Source organism: Pelodiscus sinensis, chromosome 15 (assembly GCF_052426305.1).
Source record: "Pelodiscus sinensis isolate ZL-2025 chromosome 15, ASM5242630v1, whole genome shotgun sequence".
In the NCBI taxonomy this organism is placed as follows: domain Eukaryota; kingdom Metazoa; phylum Chordata; order Testudines; family Trionychidae; genus Pelodiscus; species Pelodiscus sinensis.
This window is the reverse complement of record NC_143066.1, coordinates 17,440,341-17,459,259: the sequence shown is the minus strand read 5'-3', so window position 1 is coordinate 17,459,259 and position 18,919 is coordinate 17,440,341. Positions and strand designations below refer to the sequence as shown.

The 18,919-nt window shown below is 41.7% G+C and overlaps 1 protein-coding gene, 1 long non-coding RNA gene and 1 other non-coding gene across 17 annotated transcripts in view; 2 read left to right on the top strand and 1 right to left on the bottom strand.

Annotated features, from left to right (window-relative positions):
* Positions 1 to 6,343, top strand: part of MRTFB (myocardin related transcription factor B) — a 271,179-nt gene extending 264,836 nt beyond the window's left edge. For 14 of the 15 annotated variants that reach the window (XM_075899337.2, XM_075899342.2, XM_075899334.2 and 11 more), the window contains one exon: positions 207 to 2,625. In XM_075899337.2, the coding sequence (XP_075755452.2) occupies positions 207 to 742 (536 nt within the window). In that variant the 3' untranslated portion in view covers positions 743 to 2,625. Of the gene's footprint in view, positions 1 to 206; positions 2,626 to 2,937 lie in introns of those variants that run through there. The other variant, XR_016350715.1, reaches the window with a different exon arrangement.
* The window catches only part of LOC142818589 (uncharacterized), a 66,733-nt gene extending 48,050 nt beyond the window's left edge, over positions 1 to 18,683 (bottom strand). Inside the window, exons 1-2 of the long non-coding RNA XR_012896131.2 lie at positions 18,519 to 18,683; positions 15,905 to 15,997 (exon numbers count right to left, since the gene is read on the bottom strand). This is a non-coding gene — a long non-coding RNA (uncharacterized LOC142818589). The remainder of the gene's footprint in view (positions 1 to 15,904; positions 15,998 to 18,518) is intronic.
* A 164-nt stretch (positions 18,684 to 18,847) lies between these two features.
* On the top strand, positions 18,848 to 18,919 carry TRNAT-CGU (transfer RNA threonine (anticodon CGU)). The gene has a single exon. It is a non-coding gene; the product is annotated as a tRNA-Thr (tRNA).

Below are 18,919 nucleotides of genomic sequence, written 5' to 3'. Positions count from 1 at the left end.
GGGAACCCCATCAAAACAGGGTTGTGATCCATTTTGGGGTCCTGACCAGTTGGAGAATGGCTGCAATGTGAGATATTATCTCACCCACCTTGTCTTGTTATAAAAAGTGTTTAGTAGTTGAATATCTGAAAATAGGTAATCTTGAAAGAAAGGTCTGTATTCCCTTTTTGTTTTCATTGATTTATTTTAACTTTTTTTTCATACAGAGATTTCCCTCCCTATAAAAGAGGAACCATCTCCTATTTCCAAAATGAGACCAGTTACAGCCAATATCACCACAATGCCAGTGAACACAGTAGTATCTCGCCCACCCCCACGAGTCCAAATGGCACCTCCTATGTCTTTAGAACCAACAAACAGTTTGTCTATAAGTTTGGAAAACCAACTTGAAGCTCTCTTGGATGGAACTTTGCCTTCAGGTAATGAAATTCCTCAACTAACAAGCAGTAGTGAGGAGAGAGAATCATTTTCTCTTATTGAAGATCTTCAGAATGAGCTGCTTAATCACTCCGGCATGCTTGATCACGCTCATTCACCCATGGAAACAGCTGACCAACAATTCATTGCTAATAATTCCTGTTTATCTCTTGATCTTTCTGATACAAATTTAGACAATATGGAGTGGTTAGACATTACCATGCCGAATTCCTCATCAGGGCTTACTCCTCTGAGCTCTACCACCCCAAGTGTGTTTTCCACTGACTTTCTAGATCCACAAGACCTACAGTTGCACTGGGATTGAGCTTTAGAGGTGCAGCATATGAAAACCTGACTTTGTTTACAGTATAGATCCATTATCACACAATTCTGCTTGCAATTAAGGTAAATTACCACAGAATTATTGGAAAGGAGAAATGCTTGATGCTAAATTCTGCATTTATAATGAAGTATACAAGTAAGTTTCTTTACCCTTCTATCAATAATGCAGATCAGAGCCATCTGGGAATTACACTTCACAGGTCAAGAGAGAATGATTGTACTTATTGATGAAAAATACCATCAAGAAGAAAGCAGGAGAAAAGTGTATATAGGAAATAGCATTGAGATACCTTCATAATGCTCAAACGAACTGCAAAACTTGTGGTCATTTGATTAGACTTTAAACAAATGAAAAATAATGCAATCAGATTTCAACCTACTGTACTAATAAAAGAGTAAGCATTGTTTGAGAGAAGGTAAAATATCACTGCACTTGATTGTTCCTGTGGACAGCCTGAGCCACGATCAAGAGGCATTTTGAGGGCAAAGGCAACTAAATGCACTGGCTGGTTCAGTGAAATTTCACGTCTAGAGTCTTTAAACGTGTTCAAGTTGTTGTTGTATTTTGTTTTTATTTTCTGTGACTTTTAGAAAACTCCTCTTAATCTATTTCAATTTTAAATCCTGAGGGAAAAACTTAACTGTAACCAAAGGGATATTTCAAGTGTAATTCCATACAATCCACTGTAGCATGGCCAGGTATATTGAAAACACTGAATTTTCTATAGTAACACTTTGGATTCAATAGATAAGTTTTAACATGTATACCAGACAGTTATTTGTATACTTTTTACCTTTGTGACTTGTACAGCTTATTTTCATGGAGGTAGAGTAGCAGTGGTCACCAAACCAACAGACTGTAGTATTTTAAGAATATTTAACATCCAAGTTTACTTCCATTGTTTCAGAAATATTTGTTAGGGAGATTCATCTAACCAAGTATCTCAAAAATCATTTCAGGATATTAAAATGTTTACAAGACAATACAAGAGGAATTCCAGAAAATTGTTTTTGTAGGTCCTGATCTTGCAAACATTTATGGATCTGAGTAAGACCCACTGCAGGATCAGGGTCAAAATGCATAGGATGTATTGATAAGATAGACAGTTTTAATCTGTTAAGATAACAATGCGCCCATCCACCCCTGAGCATCTTAGGTAAAAGTTTTTCAAGAGCAATGAAAAATAGAAAAGCTTCAATATGTTAAATATAACACTTTTAAAGGATTGATGCTTCAAAAACTAGAATGGATGATTGTAGCAAAAAAAGAGTACTTACTGAGGGTGTGCTAGATAGGTGGTGATGGGCATGCAGTAATAAAAAACAACCCACTAATTTGCTCCTTGCAGAATTTCTAACTTTTAAGAAAACAATCTGAAAATACTTTGTAAAAGAAAACAAGATACAAATAGGAACGAAATATTCTAGAACTCTATTTCATTTCCCATACAATAACTTCATCTTTATTGCTGTAACTAATACGTGCATATTCCCACAAAATTAAGATAAAAAAAAACATTTAGCAAGTAATGTGTAGAGAGCATTGTGAAAGCTTATGCTATTTTTAGGGCTAAACATCGTTATCAAAGAAATGCTGGAAACAAACTAAAAATGGCTACTGTTAACTATACAGTGACCATTTTAATAAATACCAAAATAGCTGTTAGTACTTCTAGGTTATAATAGTCCAAATTCTGAAAACTTCCTAAATTATCCTGAAGTGTGAGCCATTAATTCTGGTTGGCCAAAATTCTGTTGACTAACATAAACATTCAGAATAATGTATTACATAGAAGACATAGGGTATGTCTACACTACCCCGCTAGTTCGAACTAGCAGGGTAATGTAGGCATACCGCACTTGCAAATGAAGCCCGGGATTTGAATTTCCCGGGCTTCATTTGCATAAGCGGGGAGCCGCCATTTTTAAAACCCCGCTGGTTCGAACCCCGTGCAGCGCGGTTCCACGAGGTGTACCGGTAGTTCGGAATAGGAAGCCTAGTCTGAACTACCTAGTTCGAGCCCCGTGTAGCCGCGCTGCACGGGGTTCGAACCAGCGGGGTTTTAAAAATGGCGGCTCCCCGCTTATGCAAATGAAGCCCGGGAAATTCAAATCCCGGGCTTCATTTGCAAGTGCGGTATGCCTACATTACCCTCCTAGTTCGAACTAGCAGGGTAGTGTAGACATACCCTCAGGGTCTAAATTAGCGTCTGTACCTTCGAGAGTAGATCAGCTGTCCATTTTAAAACTACTTACATATCTTAATATGAAAATGTTTGCAAACACTTTGTAAAAGGACACAGTCATGAAAAGATATCAACTCATACATGTGGTTTGGATTTAACCCATAAACCTCTAAGAAAATGCCTGTCGTTAAAAAAAATGAAGAAATTTAAAGTTAAGGGATAGGATACTATCATTATTCCTCACTGTTATGCCTAGAGACTGCCAGGAGTAGCTGTGCATATAATACTTGGGTACAATGTTACATATGAACTGTCTGCCTTAAGTTTTGATTGTCTTGGCTTTGGTATTATATATATATACTGTTTCTTATATGCAGTGTTTTGCTTTTAATATTGATGAATAGGGTAGGATTCTTCAGACAAAAAAATGAACAAATACTCTTCCCTTTACCCATTCCATTTGGTTACACTCTCTTGGGGGCTGATCCTATGAGGTGCTAAGTGCCTCCTCCGAGTTCCTGATTGTCCACAGATTTTATGGATTAAAGGCACTCAGCACCTTGGAGGAGTAGGCACTTGGTCTGGTAGCTATATGTGTATGGAAAATATATTGTTAGTATATTATGTATATTATACTAAAAATGTACAGTGGGCAATGTGACAACAGACCAAAGATGGTAGTAACAAAATGGCCCCTTTTGTCTTTGTCTTCTGTTTAAGTGTTATGAAGGTGATTTTAACTAAAATCAGTTTTCTATTTGAGGAGAAGCTGTATTAATTATTTTATGTGCATGCAAATATAGCTTCATACTGGCAATACTGTATAATATATTGCTACACAAATTCCTTATTGGCAATGTAGAATGTTAGTCAATCCATAGGGGTCCGTGTGCAGAAAATAAAATCCCATACATCTAAAATGTGCTGATACCAGAAGGGAATTACTTTCTACTCATATTGGCTCAATTCACATAAAACTAAGGGATTATTATAATGTCCTTGAAATAGAAATGTGATTTTGTACATTAATAATTTCTTGTATTGTAAAACTTTACACACATACATATGTTTGCTTTAGAGTGTATGTTGTGACGTGTGCTACAATATTTGCCATATTCATACATACCTGGCATTGTGTGAAAATGTTCTTGTGCATGTTTTAAATGATCATTTTGTTAATATAAAAAGACAAACTTTTGACAATGACTGTACAGATTTGTGACTGTTCCCACTATAGCGGTATTTCTCATTTGTGAGAACAGTTGCACTTGCAAGAGAATGCACTGATACCAAATTCATCAAGCTGGCAAAAAAGTAGACTAACAAAGCATGGTTCTTGTGAACAGTGCAGTAAATCGGTGGTAATGTTACAATTAAGGATACTATTTTTATCACTAAATTACCTCAGAAACAGTGTTTCTTTGGTATTTTTAGTGCCCTTTAATACTGAAGCAAAATGCAGGACAATGTAGCACTTTAAAGACTAACAAGATGGTTTATTTGTGTTCATTTTTTTTAATTGTATCCTTTGGTATATATGGTTGTGACTATTTTCTTCCACTATTTGATCTGAGGAAGTGGGTCTGGCCCACAAAAGCTCATCATCTAATAAACCATCTTGTTAGTCTTTAAAGTGCTACATTGTCCTGCATTTTGCTTCAGCTACCCCAGACTAACACGGCTACATTTCTATCACTTTAATACTGAGACATGTAAGTTTACAAGATAACCTTACATGCATTTTTCTTGAACACCAAACAATTAATTATCTCTGTCATAAATTTAAAAGACTTTCGAAGGAAATAATTTATGACAGTTGTTCACTGCACAACTTTAGGACCCAAATTTGCAACAGTGAGTATTTGTAAATCAGGTCTTCAAAGAGCTAAGTGCCACAGCATTTAGGAAGAACTTTCTACTCCTATGCTGAAATCATTTTTTTAAACCATTATAAAAACATAGTTAATTGGGGTAACTGTAAGGTAGGTAAGCAGGTTTTTACAATAAGCAACATATGAATATTTTCTATTGGTATTTACCTATCCGCCAATATACAAAGCACATTTGCATGGCTGAATATTGTAACAGAGATACACCATAATTTATATCCCAGCACAAACTGTCTGACTGCTCTAGAAGTCACAAAAGAAGAGTCAGTGTAATCACAAAATATTTTAACTGGAAAGCCTTATAAAACTGACTGATTCATAATCATTTATTTGGATTTACATCCTAATTTTTTTAACTGGAAAATAAAAATTAGAACATAGTGCCACAGAAGTTTAAATAAAGATCCCTTACACATTGAAACACTTTACTTTTGTAGAACTATTAAATTTTTAAATCACTGTCTGGGAATTTTTAAACATTTTGGCTTTGTCTACACTGTGAGTTTTTGTGGCAGAAAATATGCTAATGAGGGACTCATTAGCATAAGTTGTGATATCATTAGCATATTTTCTGCCATTTCTTTTTGCACGAGGAGTTTTTGCGCAAAAAGAAGCAGTGTAGCCTCTCTGGATTAGATCCTGGTACTCCATTATACAGTGTATAAGATGGAATGTGAGTATAAGATGGAATCCAGTGTGTAAACGTTGCTTTAACAATCATCATGATAACTGGTTGAGGGCTATGTTTCAACAAAGAACATAGAATAGTAACAAATATACCTTTATACTACAGTGTAACAACCATGATTTTTTTTGTAAGATTATTGCTTAGATAGTCAAAAGATACACAGCCTCAAATGAAATAATAGGAACCAAAGCATTGCCATTTATGTTGCCAAAGGAGGCATTTTGTATGTTAAAGGAAAAAAGTCAGTCCCCAAAAGTATTATCCACTTACATAACTTAGTTATAGTTTTTAAAAATTAAGGTTGTAGATATTTCTGAAGTTGTTTTTGATGTTAACAGCACACTGTTTTGTTTGAAAAATTGTATTCAGTAATATGGCTTCTTTCTTCATTGTACTGCTTGCAGTAGAAATAATGCTTAGCATGATAGGTGTTTCTCTTCTTATTTTCATAGTCACGATTATGTCTTAGCATCTCACTTTATGAAGAAAAGAAGAGATATCAATCTGCAGAGCCCTCTTCATTTAAGCACTAGTTTATTAAATAAAAATTAAGGCAGTCAGGGTGGTCCATTTATGTATTGCCTTTCTATAAGAAACCATGATGCCTTTGTATTTGCTGTTTGCACCCCTGAGATTAATTCCATATCTTTGAATGCCATATGTTTTGCACATTGTACTGTATATATGTAATGCATACTGTATTTTTATATGTGTAGTACATTTAACAAATATTTTGTACATAGTGGCAACATTGTAGCTACTGAGGAAATGTTTGATATCAACATTTTTGCTATGTGTCTTAAATAAAAAAAGAAATTGTGTACATTTGTTGTTCATGCTTCACAAATACTATCCAAAATCTTAATCAGCAAAAGCAACCAAAAACATACCTTCAGAAATAATTCTTAACTCCTGACCCATGGTATGGTAACACCTGGGTCACCATAGCCTAAAAAGGAATAACAAAAATATCTATGGCAGGGGAGGGGAAACTTTTTTGAGTTGGGAGGCCACTGATCCACAGAAATATCAGTCGGGGGGCCACACACCAAAGATGTGGCTCCTGACCAAGAAGGATAAAGACTCTCCCCACATTCCCCCTCCCACACCACAGCCTAGGAGGACCAGGCTAGTAGATTTTGTGTGCTCAGCCGCACAGGGCAACAAGGGGGCTGGAGTGCTAGCATGGGTGCCACAATGCTGGAGGTTGAGTGGGAGGGGGAGCTGAGCCACGCAAACTGGAGACTGAATCCAGGCAAGCTGGGCGCTGCATCCAGCTCCCAGGCCTGAAGCTCCTCACCCCAGTCTACGGCACAAATTCCCTGAAATATGGATTTTAAAGCCTAACACAAACGGAAGCCTTTAAAATGTAACTCTCTGGGGGGAAAATAGGGATATTTGTAAAGGAGTAAATACTAGAAAAGCTGCATGTTCCATTCTAGAAATTTAGCAGAAGATCCATATTCTATATGGTACATTTATGCCTAGAATTACAGAAAATTATCTGACCAGCACCCAGACACAAAGGATTTTAGGCACAAAAAAAATGAAACTCTCCTGTGAAGATTAGGAAGTATGTTGATATAAAATACCAGGTGTGGAAGCAAACTTTTGCCACTTGACAAGAAAGTGGACAATGGTGGCCAATAAAGGGCATTTAGTTACAGTCTAAGTGGAAAATATATTTCAATAGGAAGGCACCATATTTCCCTTCTTCCTCCCTCTACCAGGCTTTCAGATATGATTAGCAAGATCATATTGCAGCAGAGCATAAATTCACCATAATCAGTTTTATTCTCTCAATCATCACATGAGGAACATGGGGGGAAAGGATTTCTTAATTACTAGGGCTAAATAGCAAATGTTTACAAATATTGGCAATATAAATACTGTGTACTTATCTCTTCTATTTAACTGTAAACAGAAAATCACAAACCTGACACGTTCACTTACTTAAACATGTTTTTACAAGTGAGAAAATACCATTTTGAGAATCAAGTCTGAGAGTAATGTTATTTCCATTACTTTAAAATGACTACTCAATTTTGGAAGCCCTGGGAGCCACAGTGATACTCACAGCACATGCCAAGGTCCACAACTTAAGTGTGGTTGCATGTACATGCAAAAATATATACAAATAGCTTTTCACACTGATGGACATGAATACAAAGTGTTGTCAGTCAGGCTTTCAGGGTTGTCCCAGTTTGTTCCTGACAGGTTCTCTATTCTGTCAGTGATGATAAACTTTCAGCTGTGTGCGTGCATGTGTGTGTGCACTCCCTTTATCTAAAGTGTTAAACCCCATGCACTTGGGCCAACACAGTAGATCTCCGAGAGCCTCTGGAAATGACAGATTCAAGCAAGGATGAAACCAATCAAGCAGGTTTATTGCAAATGCTATGCATTAACAGTTGTCATCAGAAAGTCTCAATGCCAAGCCACTGTGCATTCTGCAAGCGTTGAGAATGTACCAACACATAGCAGGCCTATTGCCAAATGACAGATATTAACAGTGGTTAGCCAATGTTAAGCCACTGTGCATTTTGGAAGTCGGCAATGACACCTGCCATTTCAGGTGCCTAGTGCACCGCCTCCTCCAGGTCGGTTGGTGCTCACCATTTGCGGTGCCCTTTTACAGACATGTGCAAACAATTTACATCACTTCTTTACATACCAGGTTGCCACCATCTGTTACCTAATTACCACACCTTACCTTACAGAAGGGGGGCATACTTACTATCCTTCTTGCTGTCAACTTTGACCCAGTCCTGAACCTAAGTTGGTGTGTACATTAATTTTTTGGGGAGTCGTTGATACCAAGACGTTTCTTATTGAGATGTTCCGCTACGCCCCTCTGGCTTACAGTCTGTACCCAGTGCCTCCCTATGTCCTTCCATGCTCAACCTAACTTACACAATCATACAATTATCAATAGGGCCTTTTTCTTGGCTTCTGTGTTACTTGGCTCCTGTGTTTTGGAGTAGCATTAGTTATTTCAAAATAGTGTTATAGTGTAGATGTACCCCAAGATTCCTCCATCTCTCATATAAAGAAAAAGAAAGGATGGTTGTGACTATTTTCTTCCACTATTTGATCTGAGGAAGTGGGTCTGGCCCACGAAAGCTCATAATCTAATAAACCATCTTGTTAGTCTTTAAAGTGCTACATAGTCCTGTATTTTGTTTCAGCTACACCAGACTAACACAGCTACATTTCTATCACTATTCTGGAATAGTTATTCCAAAATAGCTTATTTTGAAATAGCACATCTACAGTACAGGGAAGCCTCAAAATACATGATGCTATGATATAAAGGGATGTATTGAGAATTACTTGGAAGTACTTCATGATTTTCTTGTAGCTTCCTCACCAGAGATTAAGATGACCATTCTAAACCCTTGTCAATAAAACCTTTATACTACATCACCATGCACTATGTAGTTATATGTCCCTATTCATATTGTACTAGTATGTCCTGCTAAGAAAACATAACCAGTTTATATTTGGGATACATGTGGAACTCTGTTTTAATACCATTTTACCCTTGGAAATCTGAGTGCAAGTATAGATTTATAGGATGTGTCTACACTGCACCATTATTTCGAGATAACTAGCATTATTTCTAAATAACAATGTGAGCATCTATACAGCTATTCTGTTCTCTTGAAATAATTTCAAAATAATGGATGGCTTATTCTGAAATCTGTAAACCTCATTTTATGAGGAATAGCGCCTATTCCGAAATAGCTATTTGAAATAAGGTGTGTGTAGACGCTCCACTGCTGCTATTTCAAAATAGCCCCTCACTATGGCTATTCTAAGTTATTCCTCCCCAGTGCCTCCATATTGTATAGAGAAACTATTTTACAAAAGTTTTGCCTTGGTTTCCCACTGAGGGTATACTAGGGAATATACAGAAGAACTTTCAAGATTTCCTTCTTTATTTAATGCAAAGCCACAGAAGAAGAAAGGAATGAGAAAGTGTTGATCTTCCAACAACTGAATTTCCTAGTGTAGACTGCCCTGTGATGCTTGGCGTTACAATGCCTACATTCCTTTGTGGAGCCAGGCCTTGGTTCCTAGTCCTCTGCTCTAAATATTAGATAAATTGTTTACATAGCAATATCACCAAGATTTTGGCATGAGTGTAATATTTTAGATGGCCTTACCTTGGTAATTTGCTTTGAACGTTGCCAAAAATATCTTCCTGTGTAAAGAAAGATGGCACCTTTTGTTAATTGCAACACCAAACTCTGGGTTTATTAGCTGTTTATAAATGGACATATTGAAAAGATAAATATTTCTAAGAGTTTGTCTATACAGCACAGTTATTTCAGAATAACTGATGTTATTTTGAAATAACAATGCAAGCATCTACATAGCCATTCTGTAATTTCAAAATAATTTTGAAATAATGGATGGCTTATTCCAATTTCTGTAAACCTCATTCCACAAAGAATAATACCTGTTCTGAAATAGCTATTTCTGAATAGGTATGTGTAGATGACACAGCTGAAGTTATTTTGAAATAAGAGGCCTCCAGGAAATCCCACAGGTGCCCTGCTGGATACTGTCCACATTCATCGGGACTCTATAGTTCCTCTTCCCCAGCAACCCTTAAAGCTGCAGCCACAAGGGAAAGGGCTTGTGGCAGGAAGCTGGACCAGACAGCCTACAGCCTCTCTGCAGCTGCCACACCAACTGATTGGGCCAGCATGAGTGACACTTAAGCCCCCCTAGAATCCTCTCACACGCCCAGGGACCATTCTGATGGCTCCTCATTCTGAGGAGCCTGCCAGGTATCACAAGAGGTGCACTTTGTCCTGGTCTGGGGCAGAGATTCTGGCCCTCATAGAGGTTTGGGGCGAGGAGGAAAACCTACAGGATCTCCGTACCAGATGGCACAATGCTGAAATCTATGGCCACATGGCCAACAGCCTGGCCTCAAAAGGGCCACATCTGGACTAAGGAGCAGGTCTGGATGAAAGCTAAGGAGCTCTGCTAGGCATATGTCAGGGTGAGGGAGCGCAGCTCCCACTCCAGGGCAGACCCACGCTCTGGCCCCTGCTATCAGGAGCTGTACCACATCCTGGGGGACGGTGCAGTTTCTTCCCCACCTTTGGTGGTGAACTTGGCTGGAGACACCAGTAATCGCCCGGCTGGGGGGTAGAGCCAGTCATGGGGAGAAGGAGGAGAAGGAGAAAGAGGAGGAAGACTCTGACGTGGCCAGCACTGTCACCATGCTGACCCGGGAGCTGGCACAGAGGGAGCCACGGCCTGGATGTGTCCCAGGCATCCTCTGAGGCTGGAGAAGTGGCTGCGAGTGGCTGCTTGAAATCCTTGCTGACCTGGCCAGCTTCCTCCCCCTCACCCTGGGAGGAATGCCTCCCCCTTCTGCTCACAAATATTGTGAAGCACACAACACATGGCCACCACTTATGGGATGTTCCGCTCCCCAACATCCAGCTGGGTGAGGAAGCATCTGAACCATACCTACAGATGCCCGAAGCCACCCTCCACCACCATGCGGGCCCTGCCAAGCCTGGCATTGAAGTGTTCCTTTTTGTGGTCAAGTTGGCCGGTTTAGGGCTTCATGAGCCTGGGCAACAGAGGTTAGGCCATGTTCCCCACGCTACAGAGTGGCATGTCCATGTCCCCGACCTCGATGGTGCAATCAGGGAAGAAGGAGCTAGCTTCCAGCTTCTGGAAGATGCTGGAGTTTCAGAACATGTGAGTGTTGACAGGGCCGGCCCACAACATTTTGGCACCTGAGGCGGGGAGCTCAAATGATGCCCCCATACCCCTTCGCTTGGGCCAAAACTTTGAAAGGTCTCAATTCTGCATTATTCCTGTTCTACTCCTCTCGTGGTACAGCTCTCCTGCCTACCCCAATAAAGGAGAACTAACAACTTAAAATGCCTTGTTCAAAAATTTTAAGTAACATAACTTTCAAACACCTGAACAGCAAATTTAACTTTTCTTGTCTGCATAGTAAACACTGGCATTTTTATCTGTTTGAATTGGTTGAAAAGATTTGAACTGCTTCCTGAAGGTCCACAGTCTGGTCCAGCTCATGCTCTACTGAGATGGTTGCAAGGCCAACCAGCCTCTCATGTGTCATTGTGAACCGTAGATGTGTTTTTATTAACTTCAGCTTGGAGAAGCTGCATTTTCCACTGGCAACTGTTACAGGAAGTGTTAGAAGTATGCACAGAGCAACAAAAGCATTTGGAAAGAGGGTGGTCATCTTATTTGTGCACATATATTCGAGAACAGCCTTTGGAGTTGATCCTGCTGAAATGTCATTGTGTGTCAAGACTGTCTTTAGTGTCCTTCATTGCTGGTGTAGGTCTTCTTCAGGTATATGTCAGTCCCCGTAATACACGAGGTTCGAAGGGATGCCGGAAAGGATGAGACCACAACTGGGGGTTTTAAAAAGCACAAACTGATTTTATTTTGATGGCACCAGACAATCATCAGAACAAAAATTAAACAGATTGCCAGACAACACAAAACAATTCCCTGAGGCTTTTCTAAATCACAATAATTCCCAATAACTGCCCAGGGGTTAGGAACAGTTGAATTAACACTGGTATTGTTCATAGGGCTGATTATTTACACAACTTTATACAAGGAAACAGTAAAAAACCTAAACCACAACTATTTATAAACTAACTTAGTAACTTTTTAACCACTGTCACTTGACAAGCAATAAGGACAACTAAAAAATCAATTAGGATAGGGATGATGGCCGGGGGCGGAGGGGGTTATACCAGTTCTGGAGACAGCAGGAACACAAGTACCGGTCACATGCTCATAAACTATCTCCACTCGGGTCAACCAACTTGGAGTACGCTCAGTAAGACTCGAGAGCGGGGGGTGCAAGGCGTCTGGGTGATCAGGCCAGGCGTTCATTCGATGCGAATCCCCAGTGAGAGAGGGGCTGCCTGCCTGTTTTATTGCCATAGGTTGGTTTTTGCTGCAGTGGGTGGAGTAGCAGGCCTGAGCACAAGTCAGCCCATTGGCTGATCTTTCACTGCAATGGGTGAAGCGAGCAGGGGAAGATTATTAATTTACATGCCCTTATATGGAAAACACTCCACCTCACAGACAGAGCCCCCTATACCAGCCTTAGGGTATTACAGGCTATGGCTCCCTGCGACGGGCAGCAATTTCTGATGTTCTGTCTCGGACAGTATAGTGAAGAGTTTTGGAATATCATATAACATCCCAAATATACTGCTGTGTTCCTTGAGATGCATACAACATTCTTCAACTGATTGTATTGCACAATCTAGCACCTGGTTAAAGAATTCAACTTTGAATTGTTGTTTGGGTCTCTTATGGGATTATCCTATGCCTCGTAATCAAAATGTCTTCTTCTTCAGTGACTCTTGTATTCTTAAATGGGTGGGAAAATAGCTTCAGTGTGAAGTTCCTCTGCCAACTTCTGTGCACTCTTCAGAACGTTTTGAAATCCCTCATCTGACTGGTAAGACTGTAGGTATGACTTTGCTTTGTCCTGTTGTTCCATTGCTCCAGATATATCAAGGTCAAGATCTTGGAGTCTCTTGCTTACAACATTTATTTCAAACAGTACGTCATGCCACAACACTAAGCCACACAGAAATTGAAAGTTGTGTGTGTTTCTGGTGATTCCATTTCCCTCTGCCACTGTTCTCCCATGAACAGTTCCTGTCATAGCATTATCCTCCATAATGGCAACTATGGCATCATCTGTCTTCCCAATTTGGTGTTTGATAGGCTTTATCGCCTCCACTCAACTTTCCCATCATGTGGCTCTCAGAGGTTTCAGTGTCAGAAAGGATGTTCCCAGATGTTGCTTCAAAATTTGCCATCGATGAGCTGATGCAGAGAAAAATACATAGATGCTTTGAATAACATTAAAAAATTGAGCAGCCTCACTAGAAGCTGATGCTGCATCACTGACCATCAAATTCAGTGAATGAGAACTGCATGGGACAAAAAAAGCTCGAGGGTTTAACTCTCAGATCCGTATCTGCACTCCTCTGGTCTTTCCTCTCATGTTGGCACCATTATCATAGCCCTGACCTCTCATGTCAGCTATCACAATTCCCATATCTTCCAGCTTTTTAAGAAGCACATTTGTCATACCAGCTCCTGTAGTATCATCCATGTCAATAAATTCTAGAAAATGCTCTCTGACAGTCACCATTACAGGGACATTTTCACTAGGTTCTGTTGTTACAAAACGTACCATTAAAGTCATTTGTTCCATATGGCTGATGTCAGGTGTGCAGTCCAGAATAACAGAGTAATATCTTGCTGACTTCAGATCTGCCACAATCTTCTGTTTGACTTTTGTTGCCAGTAATTGTATGATCTCATTTTGAATTGTTTTTCCAAGGTAATGGTATGTGTACATTTCTTGGGTGGTGACTCTTCTTAGATGCTCCTGGAGTACACAATCAAACTCTTTATTCTTCCCCAGCCAGATCAGCCTTGACTGTGGGGTGATCAACAGCAGCCGAGCCAGTCACCCAACTCCAGGGGAGCCGCAGGCGTCAGAGGGTCCAGGAGGACCTGATGAGGGAGCACGTGTCCATCCTCCAGGACATGCAGCAGACGCTGTCCCAGAAGGTCTGGGATGACGCACAGTGGTGGACCCAGATGTGGACTGAGCTGCTGCAGCAGGGCTGCAACATGTGTGCAACCGTCTGGGAGATGATGACCTATCTGGCACCAGTCTCAGTCTCTGCTCCCGCTCCCATGCCTGACCCCGCTCTAGGCCCCCTCTTCTGCCTATTCTCCCAGTGTAGCAAAAATGCATATTTTGATATTGATTATAAGATTATAAATGATGAGGAGTCCTATGGCACCTTATAGACTAACAGTTTTATTGGGTCTTTGCCCACGAAAGCTTATTCTCCAAAAAATATATAAGGTTAGTCTATAAGGTGCCACAGGACTCCTCGTCGCTTTTGCAGATTCAGACTAACACAGCTACCTCTCTGATATAAGATTATGATACATAATGATTTGATATAATGACTTGCTTATAAGTTCTATAGCTTCTCTCTCTCTTTCTCTGTATCTCTTATGATTAGATAATGTTCACTGCAAAGCCTTGCTCCCTGTTAAGTATTGCAATTAAGTTGTACCCTTTGTAACTATTGATCTTGTTTGGAACGCTATACAATTATTTGGTGTGAATGGAGGGGGTGCGTGAGTGAAAGCCATCACAAATGACCAGGTGATCAAGAAGAAGTGGAAACTTTGAAACATCCATTGGCTGTGTCTACACTGGGCCACTTATTCCAGAAAATTAGCCGCTTTACGGAATAAGCTGCGAGCTGTCTACACTGGCCCTTGAATTTCCGGAAAAGCAACGATGCTCTACTGTACAAAATCAGCCACTATTCCGGAAAAACTATTCTGCTCACGCTCGGGCATAAGTCCTTATTCCGAAACACTGTTCTGGAAAAGGGCCAGTGTAGACAGCCCAGTAGTCTTTTCCGGAAAAAAGCTCCGATCGCAAAAATGGCGATCGGGGCTCTTTTCCGGAAAAGCGCGTCTACATTGGCCACAGACGCTTTTCCGGAAAAAGGGCTTTTCCGGAAAAGCAGCTTGCCAATGTAGACGCTCCTTTTCCGGAAAAACTGAAAACGGAATAGTATTCCATTTTAAGCAGTTCCGGAAATTCATGCCAGTGTAGACACAGCCATTGTGTCTTGAGGCTGAATTAGATTGGCAGCATTGACAAACCCTGGAGACAGGCAAAGACCCCACCAAGAGTGAAAAACAATCACCATCAAAGGAACACAAATTAACACTTCCTAAGGGTGGATGACTGCATGACACTGCAAACCCATAGACTCCAATGGAACTGATATGGATAAGAAGGGAAGCTCTTGCCATGGGACTCTGAGTTCAGTTCTGCAAGCCAAGAGTTGGAGGAGCATCAAATCACGATCAAAAGACCCCAACTCCTCACTCAGTCAGCCTTGCCTGGCCAATAAGACTGTCTTGAACCATGACGGATTGGTAACTATGCAATATCTGTAAGACTGTGTGTGTGTGAGTGTTTGTCTTTATAAAGCATATGCTAACTGCTTCTCTGCTGTCTTCTTAATAAACACGACATATTGCCTTCTCCCCTGAAAAAGATCCCTTGTGCCTCTTATAAGCATAACACCAGGACCCCTCCACCTCCGAGGTCACCGAGGCTCCTGGACACGAGGCAGAAGAAGCACCCGAGTCATATGCCACTCTCAACCCCAGCTCCTTCCCTCTCCAAGGTTCTCAGCCCCCTCCCCCTACAAACTTCTCAGCCCCCTACCTCCCTCCCCATTTCCAGGTTCACAATATGGTACAAAAGTAACAAGATGATACAAACTGACTCGATGGATACATAAGAACAGCTATTCTGGGTCAGCCCAAAGGTCCTTCTAGTCCAGGATCCAGTCTTCCAACAGTGGCCAATGTGAGATGTCCTATAAGGAATTAATAGAACAGATAATCATCAAGTGATCAATCCTATGTCACCCATACCCAGCTTCTGGCAAACAAAGGCTAATAACACCATCCCTGTCCATCCTGGCTAATAGCTATTGATTAATCTATCCTCCATGAACTTATCTAGTCCTTTGGAAATCTTCACATCCTCTGGCAAAAAGTTCCACAGGTTGACTGAGTGTTGTGTGAAAAAATGCTTCCTTTTGTTTGTTTTAAACCTGGTATCTATTAATTTAATTTGGTGACCACTAATTATTGAGTTATGAGTAAATATCACTTTATTCACTTTCTCCACATCTGTCATGATTATATAGACTTCTTTCATATCCCTCCAAGTCATCTCTTTTTTTAGATGAAAAACCCCACTCCTATTAATCTCCCCTCATATGGATTCTATCCCTAATAATTATTGTTGCCATTTCTGAACCTTTTCCAATTCCAATACATCTTTTTGAGATAGGGCAAACATATCTGCATACAAGATTCAAGATGTAGGCTAAACATTGATTTATATAGAAGTTACATGATATTTTCTATCACTTTCTTAATGATTCCCAAAACTGTATTCACTTTGACTGCCTCTGGACATTTGTATATATTTAACACGTGTATGTTTTCGGAGAACTATCATAATGACTCCAAGATTTCTTTAAGTGTTAACAACTAATTTAGTGCCCATTATTGTATATGTATAGTTACATTTTCTAATGTACATTACTTTACTTTTAATCAATACTGAATTTCATCTGCCATTTTGTCACCTGATCACCCAGTTTTGTGAGATCCTTTTGAAGCTCTTCACAGTCTGCTTTGGACTTACAACACTGAGTGTTTTTGTACCATTTGCAAATTTTGCCATCTCATGATTTACCTCTTCTTTCAGATCATTTATGAATATGTCGAATAGTATTGTTCCCTGTACAGATCACTAGGGGACTGCACAATTTGCTGTCTCCATTCTGAAAACTGACCATTTTTACCTATCCTTTGTTTCCTATCTTTTAGTCAGCTATTGATCCATGATAGGCCCTTCTCTATTACTCCATAACAGCTTAGTTTGCTTAAGAGCCTTTGGTGAAGACTCTTCTCAAAGGCTTTCTGAAAATCTATATTATAGCAGATACACTATATCCACAGGATCCATCACAGCCACATGCTTATTGACTCCCTCAAAAAAATCTAGTAGATTGGTGAGACATGATTTTCATTTACAAAAACCTCCTTAACTCTTCCTCAACAAATCATGTTCATCTATGTGTCTGACAATTCTGTTCTTGTTTGCCCAGTACTAAAGTCAGGCTTACCAACCTGTAATTGCTGAGATTACCTCCGGAGACCTCTTTTAAAATTAGCATCACATTAGCTATGTTCTAGTCATTTGGTACAAAAGTGAATTTATTTTATCACTTTGTTCCAAGACCTCCTGTAACAACAGTCAATCGGACAGATTAGTTGCCTAAAAAGAATGGCTCAAGTTTGGGTATCTCTCTCACATGCTCAGCTGTGAAGACCAATGCAAAGAATTCATTAGTTTCTCCACTATGACCACCCTTGACTGCAGCTCCTTTAGCATCTTGATCAGTCAGTGTAAAGAGATGGATTTGTGCTATGTATTTGTATGTGCTATTATAAAGAGTGACATCTACTGGCGAACATTTAACATCACAGTCACATATTCAATAAAAGTTACCATGCAGAATGCTTGTGACCGCAGCTACTCAGGAAGGCCCTACCTCCCCTACTGAAACCTGACAGCCTTTTGAGCCAGGCAGACTGAGGAGGAAGCATCTCAACATCACCACCCCAATTCTAACCCCTCAACATAGACCCCTTTAACTCCAAATTCTGTCTCCCTCTTCTTCCCCAGGCCTACACTGGCACAGCCATCTCCCTTGTGCAACATGAGCAACCATCCTGTCCATAGGAGGGTTTGGGACAGCTGCCCCACACCCCACACTTTGGGGGGCTCTGCAGGACCATCCATGGGGGGTTACCAGGGCCGGTGCCAGCAGGAGGGGGCCTAGCCCCGCACGCACCAGTATCCCCAGGGGAATGGAACAACCCAGCCTGCTCTGCTGTCTCTCAGCCGGGTCACTAGGCTTCCTGACACCATGGGGGAGCTGAGCGGCTTGGTCCCAGCCCCGCTCCGGTTCCCCAAACGATGTGGCTGAGAGCCAGGCTCCGGGGAGCACAGCGGGCTAGGCCTGGGGCGCTCCACTCCCCCGCGGGGGCAGAGAGCTGGTGCCAGGAGTGGGTTTCGGGAAAGGGGGGCACCGGGGCAGGGGCGGGGAGCCGGGGGAGCGGAGGAAGGGCAAGAGCAGAGCGGGGCGGGAAGAGGCAGGGTGGGGGCGGAGGGCCCCTCACTCCCTAAGGGCGGCGCGGAAGGCGCCTCCAAGCTGCCCTCGCCCACCAGCCAAGCGTTTGTCCCCGCGTGCGCCCGCCCGTCCCTTGGCACGAGGCGCGCCCCGCCCCGCCACAGGAGGGGGCGGGGTTTCACACCTGCCCGCTGAGCCATCTAGCAGCTCCGGGTCGGAACGGGCTACCCCGGCCGCGCTGAGCACGCGCCTGTCCCGCCGCACGCCCCGGGCTCTGAGGGGACTGCGGCAAAGCGCCGCTCCCAGCCAGCATCCGCGGCGCTCGGGAGGCAACGAAACCCGCGCGTGCCACGAGCGACCGCCCGCTCGGGGAGATCCAGCCAATGCGCGTCCTCGGACAACTGGCAGTGGGCGGGGCTGGCGTTGCTAGACGCGCTCGGCGAAATCTTGAGCACGCCCACGGCTGGGAGTGCTGCCAGCATACATGGCTGACAGGCGGAGAATTTTAACGCAGGCGCGGTGGCCAAGTGGTAAGGCGTCGGTCTCGTAAACCGAAGATCACGGGTTCGAACCCCGTCCGTGCCT